Genomic DNA, 12,754 nt, shown 5'->3' with positions numbered 1-12,754 from the left:
TCCTGCATTTCCTTGAATTCAGACTGTTGAGGGAGTTTGCTCATTTTTTGTCTTATTTGAGACATTAGAAATTGCTGGTATTTTAGCACGTGAAATTGACAATCTAGTGCTCTCATAGCTAGAGTGGCTGAGGTGTAAACCTTTTTCCCCCACCTGTCTAGTGCACTGGAGTCCCTTTCAGAGGGTACAGGATTTTATGCCATAGAAGCCTTAGCCCCTTTGGGACCCTGGGAGATAGTCTCTGGGTCAGCAACAGGGCTTTTATAAAGGAATTTTTGGGAGTCAGGCACTCTATAATATCTGTCTGGTTTGGCTGGAGCAGGAGGCAGAGAATCTGGATTTAAACTAGATTCTAAGTAAACATCATCCCCAATGTCTAAACTGGGGGATATGCCAAAGAGGTCTGTGCTGGGGGAGTAAAAAGAAACTCTCTGAGCCTTTTCTTTGAGTCAGCGTAGTCCTGACCGTCCCAGTGAGAAGATATGTTCCCTCATAGTGTGTAAAGTTTCCCCAAGGAGTAGTCTTCAGGGGGAGAAGCTGAGGGAATAGAATCCTCAGCATCAGAATCTTCATAAGGGGGAAAGGAGTAATCTTGTTCCTCAGAGGAGTCTGAGGAAATAGACACTTGATCAGAGGAGGCATAATCCTCCTCTTGTCTAGGTCTTTTGTCAGGGAGGGGGGTTCAGAACCCCTGATTAAAGAGATCAAATCTTCAGCCATTTTAAGCATCTGTTTCTTAGGCATTGGGCCTTGAACTGGAAACTGTAGTGCAGTCTTTTTTAGGTTTAAGAGGAGTCTTAAGCTTAGGATATGTTTTAATGGTGAGCGTCATCGGTCTGAAGACACCTTCAGAAACCGAAGGTGTTTCTGCAGCACCGACTTCTTTTTCTGCAATGTCGTCGGTAGGGCCTAAAGAAAATGGCTGCGTCGGCCTAGCACTCTCCGCCAAAGGATCCGAAGCGGTCTTGGGTTCCAATTCTGCGGTATCCAGGGGCTGCGTAGGCGCCTCACTGAAAACCAGAGACCGGCCCAGCCGAGGCCTCGGAGTCTGGCTTGGGTCTAGGCTGCCTGTCCTTATCCTTGCATTTTTTGTGCACGCCGGTAGTTGGTTGCTCCGACGGCATGGTATAGTTAAATTTTCTACTGAAGTAGTGTCGTGCGAAATCAAAGCGTCGTTTTATAGTAAGCTTATTGAACCTAGCACAAAAGCGACAACCAATGGCCTTGTCGTTAATGGTCTGGGCCTAGGCAAGGTATACAATAAGAATGAAAATTCGCGGTATTTTTCTTCCCACAAGAAATACAATTGTTAACTTTTTCTGACATCCCGGTCTGAGGCAAGAAAAGTTTCCCCAGCAGGGTGCCAGCTTTACTGAAGACTTCGGATCTGAAATTAAGACTTGAAATCTCGAGGAGTCAACCGACCAGCACCGCGAACTGCTTCTGCTTCGGCCACCGCGCGGCAGGAAAGACTGATGAAAATGGCGGTGGATGCATCATATATACCCCTAGGCGCACTGGCGTCAGGGAAGAAGCGACAACCCAACGGCGGCGCCCGGACCAAGACTTTGGAATTCAGGCCGACTGCGGGACCGCCTGACGACAGGATAAACCAAGTGTGATGACTGCAGCAGGGTAACATGATGAACATTGTTGTTTGCCTTTCGGCTTTTCCCAGTTAGGGGTCACCACAGTGGAACTCCGGTCTGCTAATGATTGGCAGAAATTCAGTTCAGCGGCTCACCGATTTCACTGACAACATGCTAGTAACTACCTATAAACCTACATGCATGTGATGTATTACATAGATACACATATGCAAACAAACATGTTATTTATATATATCTTTAAGGAGAGAGAGGGAGGAAAGGTGGTAGCATTGCTTTAATATTTCCCAACAACCACATTTCCCCTTACAACAAACCAATACCAAAATTCAGTTCAGCAGAGCTTCTTAATACTTTCCCAAAATTAAACAATAACAAATATGTACTACTGCCCTTTACATCCCCTCCTGGCGACAATACAGCTATAATGGAAATATGCTACATTGAATTACTCATAACAATTACACAAGAAAAATAGTACTAGCCTAGGTGATGAGAATGTCAAACACTAATTACCCTATAATTAGTATGAGCTTATTTGGTTTCACACAGCTAATTAATAACCCCACACACTACAGCAAGACATCAAATTCCCTATTAGACAGGATCCTAGTATCAGATCATGGCAAATACACCACCTCAGGTACACTGTGTGACTACTGTCTCAGTCATTATTTTCCAGTCTACACGACCAAGCATCTCAAACACCCACTTATACAGCATATTTTTAAAACAACACACAACCTTTCCAAGTTTAACCCAGACATTTTCAATACTACCCTACTATCTATTAACTGGAACTTCCTAAAAGTCTTTCCCTTAGATGATGCTGTAAATGAATTCAGTACAACTTCCGTGAATATCCTAAATAGCCTTGCACCTCCTAGAAGGAAGACTCTAAAAACAAAGAATGCAATTCGACTAGCTAATGCAGGACAGAAAAAACATGCAAAGAATGGCTAAAATATAAAACCACAATAACTTGAAAACTTTTGAATACTTCACAATCGTACTAAAATGCAAATAAATGAAAACAAAAAAAAACTATACTATGGCAACTTCCAGAGCAATAGTAAACACAACCCTAAAAATTCTGGACATTAAAGACAATTTTGCATCCCAGCCAAAATTTCACAACCCTAAACCCTCAACCAATAACTTGTCACTCAAAACCACAACACAATTCAACCCTTATTTCAAAAACAGTATACCATGTCTAACCAAGGATTCCCCAACATCTAATCCCAACCCTGCCAACAGCCAAGTTATCACCACATCCACTTTCACCTTCAAACCTCTGCCCACATCCTATAGAAAATTACTCGGACTCAAACCAAGCTCTACTTCAGCTGATGACCTATTAAAGTGAGTAACTTAAAACAGAAGCCACAAGCACTGCCTATCCTGTCTCAATCCTTATAAACAGGTTAATCCAGGAATCCCACATTCCATCTCTGGAAAAAGTCACATATTATCCCTCTGCACAAAGGAGGAAATTCGACAGACATTAATAACCTTAGACCTATAGAAATCTTATCCTCCCTCCAAAACACTTGAAAAATATATTCAAAAACAATTGGTAAAAGAACTCCCATCACCCAGACAACATGGCTTCCGTCCTTCCCATAGTACAAATGCTGCCCTTCTAACCTAGATAGATACTGTCCTCTCTAGGTCTAAGCCCACCCTTCTATGGTTCAAAAGCTGCTTATCCAATAGGTATCAGTCAGTAAAATGGCACTCCACGCTCTCTCCTTACCTCCCAGTCACTACCAATGTACCACAAGGTCCCTTGGCCCCCTCCCTCTTTAGCATTCTCACCAACACCCTCTACATAGCCAAACAAGAGGCCTCCCTAATACAGTAAGCAGATGACAACACACACCCAAAAAAAAATTACTCGGGAAGCTTAACAGCAACTGAAAGATGGCTTTGTAACTCGCAACTCATCATCAACCCAAAAAAAACAAACTACTACTTTTTCCCCAAATGCCTCTTTCACAAAAAAACTAAATCTAAAGTCCTCTCTCTTGATACTACAACCACAGATGTTACTTCTCATATCAAATTAATACAGATGATAGTTTTAAAATCAACCTGCTTGTACGAATCTGCATTAGAAAAACTCATCAAAAACTAGGGATACTTTACAGAGCCAGAAACTTTCTCATCAATGTGACAAACTACACGTGGCACTACTCATCTCCTCCCCACTCTCCTTTATGGTGCGTCAATGCTTACCAACTTCTCCCCACTCTCCTTTATGGTGCGTCAATGCTTACCAACTTCTCCCCACTCTCCTTTATGGTGCGTCAATGCTTACCAACTTCTCCCCACTCTTCTTTATGGTGTGCCAATGCTTACCAACTTCTCCCCACTCTTCTTTATGGTGCGCCAATGCTTACCAACTTCTCCCCACTCTTCTTTATGGTGCGCCAATGCTTACCAACTTCTCCCCACTCTCCTTTATGGTGCGTCAATGCTTACCAACTTCTCCCCACTCTTCTTTATGGTGCGTCAATGCTTACCAACTTCTCCCCACTCTTCTTTATGGTGCACTAATGCTTACCAACTTCTCCCCACTCTCCTTTACGGTGAGTCAATGCTTACCAACTTCTCCCCACTCTTCTTTATGGTGCGCCAATGCTTACCAACTTCTCCCCACTCTCCTTTATGGTGCATCAATGCTTACCAACTTCTCCCCACTCTCCTTTATGGTGTGCCAATGCTTACCAACTTCTCCCCACTCTCCTTTATGGTGCGCCAATGCTTACCAACTTATCCCCACTCTCCTTTATGGTGCGTCAATGCTTACCAACTTCTCCCCACTCTTCTTTATGGTGCGCCAATGCTTACCAACTTCTCCCCACTCTCCTATATGATGCGCCAATGCTTACCAACTTCTCCCCGCTATTCTTTATGGTGCGTCAATGCTTACCAACTTCTCCCCACTCTACTTTATGGTGCGCCAATGCTTACCAACTTCTAGGCATCACAAAAATCATAACTTGAATGATGCCGTAACAAAGTTGCTAAATTTGCAGCAAATACCCCTTTCCAAACCTATTACTGTAGAGCACTAAAAAGCCTAAAGTGGTAAGAACTACCCCACCAACTAATACATACACAGCTTCTTACCACCTATAAAATTTATCCAGTATCCATTTTCTTGCCCAGCATTAAATAACATTCTACACAACTATATTCCGAGTCAGTAATTACACTCCAATGACCAAAAACTCCTGTCTGTCCAGAAATCTATCAAATCTGCTGGGCAATGTCTGTATTCATACCATATCGCTAAAGCCTACAACTCCTTACTTGCATCCATCAGGTCAATACCCTCCCCTCCAATCCTTTAAAACTATTCTGAAAGACTTAGCAACCAAAGGCTGGCTCTGTTCTTGCTCAACAACAAGATAAGGTATAGCCCTTAAATGTGAACAAATACCTATGTATACCTTACATCTCCTCCTTCACTGACTTCATATTTGTCAATTTCTCTTCCCTGGCTTTTTCTCTAAATATAGCATAAGTCTGCTTTTCTCTCACTTTATATTGCAATTTCTGTTTGTATTATACTAACTTACCTTTAATTTCTCTAAACTGGCTAAAATTTCTCTATTAAATCACTGTCATAAAACTTGTATCACTTCTTAACCAAAGTTTTCATATTGTGTCTAATTTGGTAAAATTATTTAAACTGTAGATGTTTTTGTATTATTTTTAAAGATTTCTTCTTCTTCTTAAAATATTTAGCAACAGTTTGGAGCTTTTCTCCCTGGGCCTCTGCTAAAAATGGACTACTCAGACTTTCAAGTAATCAAATGTCAATAAATGATGTATATAAATATTAAAAATACACACATATATATTTCTACACATACACACACACACACATATATATATATATATATATAAAAGTATACACACATACATGCAGACATACTAAAAACATATATAGATACACACACACACACACACACACACATGTACACAACTGTCAAGTTTCAAAGTTTCAGGATCTAAAGCCATCAGACACAAAACATGTCTATCAAAACATGTCTGTCTGTTAACACAACAGCTGACTTCCTGTTAACAAACAGCACAGTTCCCGATTACAAACAGCACAGTTCCTGATTTCAGACAGCACAGTTCCTGATTTGCTGAATTCCCTGCAGCTGAAGTTGATGAACACAAGTAAAGGAAATGGTGTGCAAAATCCCAAACATGGCAAAAACACTCGCCAAAACACTTCCTGTTATTTGCATTGTGGGTAAGTATTTGTACTTCGTATGTACTTCTGGTTTTACTTTGAGGTCTCTGCTGCGGCATTTTTCTGCTGTTACTGTCTTTTGATCCTTTTGTTTCACGTGACAGGGTTGTGATAATATGTGCTCAAATTTCTCTGACATGACCCTACAAAGACATATATTTATTTCTTTGTTATCTAGGTAAGTGAACCTACCCTTTTTCAGTCATAACTTGCGCCATGAGGACAGGAGTGCATGCAATACAGTTTAGTATAACTGGTAGTCTTTGGGAGGGGGAGGAGAGCTACAGCACTCAAAGAAAAAATAAACACAAAACAAAAACACGTCCATATGATGAGCACATACTCTACATGGACTTTGCAGGTCAACACTGAATACCAGACCAAGGATCGGTGAGAGTGAGAAACCCTAACCAAAGAGCACCTTTAACTTTAAATGCACATCGGTGACTAGACACGCATCTGAATATGAATCACACAGACACTGGAACACAGCTGTGATGTAATACTTTTTATTGGATAACATTACGTTTTGCAATTACTTGAGCTGTTGAGCTGTTGAGCTGGTATGAGCCCTTCCACCAGGAGTTTACGTACTGTTCAAAATCTTCAGTAATTGCAAAACCTGTGCTGGTCCGGAAAAAGGTGTTATGTCAAATCTCTCTGTGTTCCAGTGTCTTTGTGTTTTCTGTTTTTGGACCAACACGGCATTTCTTACTTTTGTTTTCATCCAACTATGGTGACGGCGCAGATACAAGCACATTTAATACCATACCTCCTCAAAATTGTCAGCATCATATTCCTCTTCTTCTGGCCCAATGATTTCCCTGCTGGAGCCCTAGAAAAAAAAAAAAAAGACAAACAGTGTCAAATAGTTGAAATTACATTACCTCCTCACTGGAAAAACTCTTAAGAAATATGACAACTGAATAAGTCCAATGTGCCAAAGTCTAGATCTGTGTGACAGTCCATCCAACAGGTCTGTCACTGAAACATTCAGACTGACCCAAATCTTAAGCGCAGCTAAAATCAACCTCCTTCCTCTTCCACACAAAGGTATTTAGTACGATTCAGGCCATAATACACACAGTCACAAGAAAAGCTCTAAGCAACTCGCAGGTAAAGCAATGAACTACAATGGATGAAATAAAATACTAACCATACATGACAAAGCCAAAGTGACAAAAAAAAAAAGAACACAAGTCAACAGTCACAGACAAACCACATATAAGAACACAGTGGTGAGAAAGGGACCTTAGCAGCTAGGACAAAGAAAATGTTTGGTGGGGTGTTCAGTGTCAATGCTGTTCTTAGGTGGGGATGGTGAAGACTCGCAGTCAGGGCAACAGTGCAACTGTCCTGCATGCTCTTGTGGCCAGGCTGCATTTAGGAAACTGTTTAAATGGGTCTATAATACGAGATCAAAAAGACTAGAGAGTGAATGGCTTAAACATCGAAAATGCTGTACCTTGAAGTCGCTCTTGTGGGGGGGGGGATGTGCCCCCCACTGCCCCCGCCAATTATATATATATTCATTCTTCAGCCGGTTCGATTTTAGGTTCATACTAGGCTATCTGCCCTAGGGCATTTATAAGCCTAGCCAGAATGTGTTTGGCTTTCGCCACCCATTTTAAATTTATTTTGCTATGCCCTTTTTCGAGGTTAGTATACTGTGCCTCTGTCTAACAGTGACACAGAAGTGATACCCAGGGTAAACCTACAATCTCCCATCCACTCATCAAGATTCCTCTTGAAGAGAGTCAATGAGGAACTCTGCCTAACCTGGACTGGGATTTTATTCCAGAGTGAAGGGAGCCTTGGGGTTATGAATCTGTCCCTCCAGCATGTCCTATTTATTTCAGTGCTGAGGTTCAAGTCTCTCGAGCGCGTAGCTCGATGGGATTTGGATTTTCTGAAGTGCAGCATGTCCATTAATTCTGGGTTGGACATGGCTTTATACGTCAGGCACAGATCGCCTCTGAACAGGCGGTATGCCACTGAGTAGAGCTGGAGTTTCTTTAACCGGGCAGCATATGGCATCTGTTTGAGCCCTTTGATCCTCTTGGTGAGGTACTTTTGGGGTCTTTCCAGTTGCTGCAGGTGTCTGGTAAGGTACATCCCAAAAGAGGCATTGTACTCAATTATGGGCCTGATGAGGGATGAGTAAAGAGGCACAATGACGTCCCCTGATCTAGATGTGAATCCCTTCATGATTAGGTGGGCTATATAAAATGTTTTTCTAACCACTCTGGCCACGTGGTTGTCAAATGAGAGATTGCTATCAACTTGGGTCCCCAGGTCTCTAATTACTTCTTCTGTACTTAATGGATTACCACCTATGTGGTAATTTGTGGGCACTTTGTTTTTGCCAAAGGGGATAACTATACACTTTTTGGCATTTAGCTTGAGGCCATGGCTCTGGCACCAGTTTTCTGTTTCTATGAGGCCCTTTTGGAGGATGTTTGTGTCGACTGGAGAGTCGATTATGGCGCCCAGTTTGCAATCATCTGCGAACTTGGTCAGCCACAGTCCTTCCGTGTTGGCCTGTACCTCCGAGAAATATATACCGAACAAGAGAGGTCCCAGGACTGAGCCTTGTGGGACACCACTTGTAACTGGTTTGGAGTCTGACATGGCTCCAGCAATTCTAACCATGTGGGTTCTGTCCTTGAGCCAGTTTGCAATCCATCTAGTGACATAGGGGTTTATATTTAAGCTGGTGAGCTTATCTATAATGCCAGAGTGGGGTATTGTATCGAAGGCTTTTGCGAGGTCCAGGTAGGCTGTGTGGACCACCTTCCCTCGTCAATGGCCTTGGTGACTGTTTCAAAGAAATCAACCAGGTTTAAGAGGCAGGATCTGCCCTTAACAAAGCCGAACTGGGTAGGATCCAGTGTTTGTAGGTCCCCAACATCTTTATTTATGAGGTCCATGATGATCCTTTCCATAGCTTTGCAGACCAAGCTAGTCAGGCTTATGGGGTGATAGTTTCCAGGATCCGTTGAGGCACCACCTTTATGGAGAGGGACCACTGTTGCTGTACGCCACTCTTTGGGCACATATCCTGTAGTAAGGCTGAGATTGAACAGTAGTTTTATGTTTGGGTTTAGCTCTTCTTGGAGTTCATGTAGGGCAGCCGGGACGCCATCTGGTCCCATTGATGCTGTGTTTTTTGCTTTGGAGAGGGCGGCACTTACCTGAGCATCTGAGATGTCAGGGGCAGCACTCTGCTGGAATAGATTTTTGCCTTTTAGGTGGGGGGGGGAGAAGTTTGCGCTGAACCTGTCAGCTAGGATGTTGGCAATGTCTGTGGGTTCGGTGTATTTTGTGTAATTTTGGACTAATTCTGAGCATATCTGGGAATTACCACCCAGGTTCCTAACATAACTAAAGAAAGCCTTGTGATTATCCTTAGTGTCCTGTGCAATTTTTCTCTCGAAGCTGGCCTTAGACAATTTTGTGTGTGCCCGTAGTTTTTTGCTAATACTGATCAGTGATGCCTTCCCTTTTTGGGATTTTGCTCTATCATTTAGTAGCTTCCTCCTTCTATTGTATAGTTTGTTTATGGCTGGGGTCCACCAGACAGGACGTCTGCCTTTGGAGGATTGGGTCTTGGTTTTATTTGGGTTTGCATGATCCATGCATTTATGAAGGTGTTCATAGAATGCGTTTATAAAGGATTCTGCGGTCTGCGCCGTATTTTCCACAGGCCCAGGGGCTTTGAAAGATTCCACCTCAGTTTTGAGGAGTGTGAAATTTGCTTTAGAGAAGTTTTTCACTGTGGTTTTCTGGGCAGGGAGTGGGGTCGGGATGTGAATATCCAGTGAGATTAGTTTATGGTCTGATCTTACCAGTGAGGGATACACTTCTGGTCTGGAGCAGAGAGTCCCCATGTTGGTGATGATCAGGTCTAGTATGTTTTCCCCTCTTGTGGGAGTGGTAACAAGTTGTTCCATAGCATTTGAGTTTATAAATTCTAGGAACCTTTGGGCTAGGGTGTTGGAGCTAGAGTAATGCTCCCAGTCTATGTTTGGGTAGTTGAAGTCGCCCAATATAATGGTGTTTGGAGAGACCTTCATATTTTCCAGTGTTCTCAGGAAGGCAGAGTGGGGTTCCTGGGTTTGGGAGGGTGGTCTGTAGCAGGCTATAAACTGGAAGGCAGTTTTACCCACTGTTAGTTGCACATGGATAGTCTCTGATGCTTCGTGCTTTGCCACCAACCTGGAGGTGTGGGTAACTTTGATGAATATCGATACTCCCCCTCCTTTTGTGGTTCGGTCCAAGTTTTGGGGCCGAAAAGCATGGTATGAGGTATAACCTGGTAGTGCTGGGGTGCTCTCGGGAGACCTGAACCAGGTTTCTGTTACTGCACAGATATCGATGTTCTCCATGCTAAGGAGAGTTGAGTGTGTGCATCTTGAGGTTTAGACTTCTGGCGTTGAGTAGCATTACTCTTAGTTTCTTATCCCTTGTGATACCTATGGAGGTGGGTTTGTCTTTTGAGCCTTGCCTAAAAAAGGCACTATGGGGGTAGCAAGAGCCTTTGCCAATATCCGAAAGCCCAGGGGTGACAGGTGCAAGCCATCCCTAGCGAAGCATCGTGGCTTGTCGAGCATATCATCCCAAGCTTACAGGCATTGGATTCCCTTTGAATAACACCAGTACTTAAGCCAATTGTTGAAATTGATCATCTTGTCTTCATATTGTGGCATCATTCTTGGTGAGGGTAAGATGCTACTCAAGGTCAGGGTCATACCGACCTGAGCTACATGCTCAGAGAGCTCCTTTATGTCTCTCTTCATGTAGTCCAGGGAGGTACGTCTCAGGTCACTCACACCAGCATGGACAATGACTGAGTCATATTTGTACTTGCCTTGGAGTGACCTGAGTGCTTGTGTTATGTGGCGGATCCTAGCGCCCGACAGGCTGCTCACCGTGACCCTCTCCTTGTTCAGCCTGGTGAGCGGGATGTCAGTGTGCCTGACGATAGAGTCACCTATTACAAGTGTATCAGGTGTGTTGTTTAGTCTTAAGGGCTGTGACTGTTCGGCACACTGGCTTTGTGAGATATGTGTTGCACGTGTTTTGTTTTGGGGTAGCGGCTGCTTGGGTGTCTGCTTTGGAGGTCTCTGCTGCTTGGCAGATCTTTATTTAGAGCCTCCAGTATGTTTTGTGCGATTATATGTTTGGTTTGCTGTCGTGGTAGGTCTATGTGAGACTGGAATTGTAGTGAGTGTGGTTTCCTTCTCCTCCTGACTGGTTATGCCAGTACTGAGTTGAGAGAGCTTAGCCTCCAGTTTGGCTATATGGTTGCATCTCTCACATGTGTTGGAATTTGTTGGGAGGAGGAGAGGGTTGTCTGTGTACATGAGGCAGTTGTAACATTGCCTCAAGATTCCCAGATTCACCAGCTGGACCGGAGAGGAGACTGACAACTGACCTTTGGACATGCTAGAATAATATTGGGAATTCCTTAATAATTGAAAACCAGGGCCAGTGGGGAGTGAGGGTGTAGTGCTTTTAATTTTTAGTGCTGACTTATATAATTGCTTTAGTGAGCAAGTGTCAGGTAACTTAAGTGCAATGTGTTACAGGTAACTTAAATGCAAAAACGACAAACAGTAACTTTCTTTCAAGTGAAACAAGGAAATAAGTACAGTAAGCAATGCAGATATCACTAGTGATCCACAGAAGCGCTGAGAAGCCGCGTATTAGGTAGAATTAGCATTCCAGGGAAATAAGCAAACAAACAACAAGCATATAAACAAAGCTAGATTCAGCAGGCCTGGATCTAGTCTATGCTACAGCAAACAAGGTGTACCAATTTCAGTAAGATACAGTTCAAATATTCAGGCACTATAAACCTTTAACCAGAAATTCCCAGCTCAGAAGGGCAGAGTCCAGCCTCTTCTCCCACAAGAGTGCAGACCACAAACCTTCTTAATGTAAAATAACTGGCCTGAAGCCCAAGTGTTTAAACCAGAACTAATACACTTTAAGAATAACAGACACTGGGCTCTCAATCAGCAGTTCCCAACTTAGAAGGATGAAAGCTACCTGTCCTGCCACCACAGTGCATGCCACAAACCTTCCTAATGTAAAACAACTGGTCTGAAGCCCAAGTGCTTAATCCAAAAGACTTAGAATGATAGCTACACTTTAATCAAGTTACTACCAAGCAGTAATAAATACAATTGAATACTTTAGAGAATGCCTGGATTAGTGCTCAAGTTACACAAACAAAGCTAGATCCAGCAGGCCCGAATCCAGTCTATGACACAGCAAACAAGGCGCACCAACTTCAGTAAGAAGCAGTTCAGATATACATGCACTATAAGCCTTCAACCAGAAATTCCCAGCTCAGAAGGGCAGAGTCCAGCCTCTCCTCCCACAAGAGTGCAGACCACGAACCCTCAATGTAAAATAACTGGCCTGAAAGCCCAAGTGCTTAAACCAGAATTAATACACTTTCAGAATAACAGACACTGAGCCCTCAATCAGCAGTTCCCAACCTAGAAGGATGTAAGTTACCTGTTCTGCCACTACAGTGCAGACCACAAACCCTCTCAGTGCAAAACAACTGGTAAGAAGCCCAAGTGTTTAAAACCAAAAGGCTTAGAATGAGTTACACCAAGCAGTAATAAATACAATTGAGTACTTTTAAGATGATGCAAAAGTTAAAAAAAGTAGGTAGAAACACAAGTACAGTAAAAGCAGATGAAATTTTTTTTTTTCTGAAGAAGTGCTGAGATCAAAGAAACAGATTTGAGTGCTGAAACTAGAAAACTGGCTAGTTATAAGAAAAAAAACTAAGCTAGAAGGCTTCCCTCCAACACAGAAGGGCTTGGGGGCTCAGAAGCCTACAAATAGTCTA

General features: G+C 42.9%; 1 protein-coding gene across 7 annotated transcripts in view; it reads right to left on the bottom strand.

The window, feature by feature from the left end:
• The window catches only part of ARHGEF11 (Rho guanine nucleotide exchange factor 11), a 4,318,379-nt gene that overhangs the window by 2,913,721 nt on the left and 1,391,904 nt on the right, over positions 1-12,754 (bottom strand). For all 7 annotated transcript variants that reach the window (XM_044059024.1, XM_044059020.1, XM_044059026.1 and 4 more), the window contains one exon: positions 6,656-6,718. In XM_044059024.1, coding sequence (XP_043914959.1) covers positions 6,656-6,718 — 63 coding nt within the window. The remainder of the gene's footprint in view (positions 1-6,655; positions 6,719-12,754) is intronic.

Source organism: Protopterus annectens, chromosome 17.part0 (assembly GCF_019279795.1).
Source record: "Protopterus annectens isolate FY-2018-M chromosome 17.part0, PAN1.0, whole genome shotgun sequence".
Taxonomy (NCBI): domain Eukaryota; kingdom Metazoa; phylum Chordata; order Ceratodontiformes; family Protopteridae; genus Protopterus; species Protopterus annectens.
The sequence above is the reverse complement of the archived record's forward strand: the minus strand, read 5'-3'. Positions and strand labels throughout refer to the sequence as shown.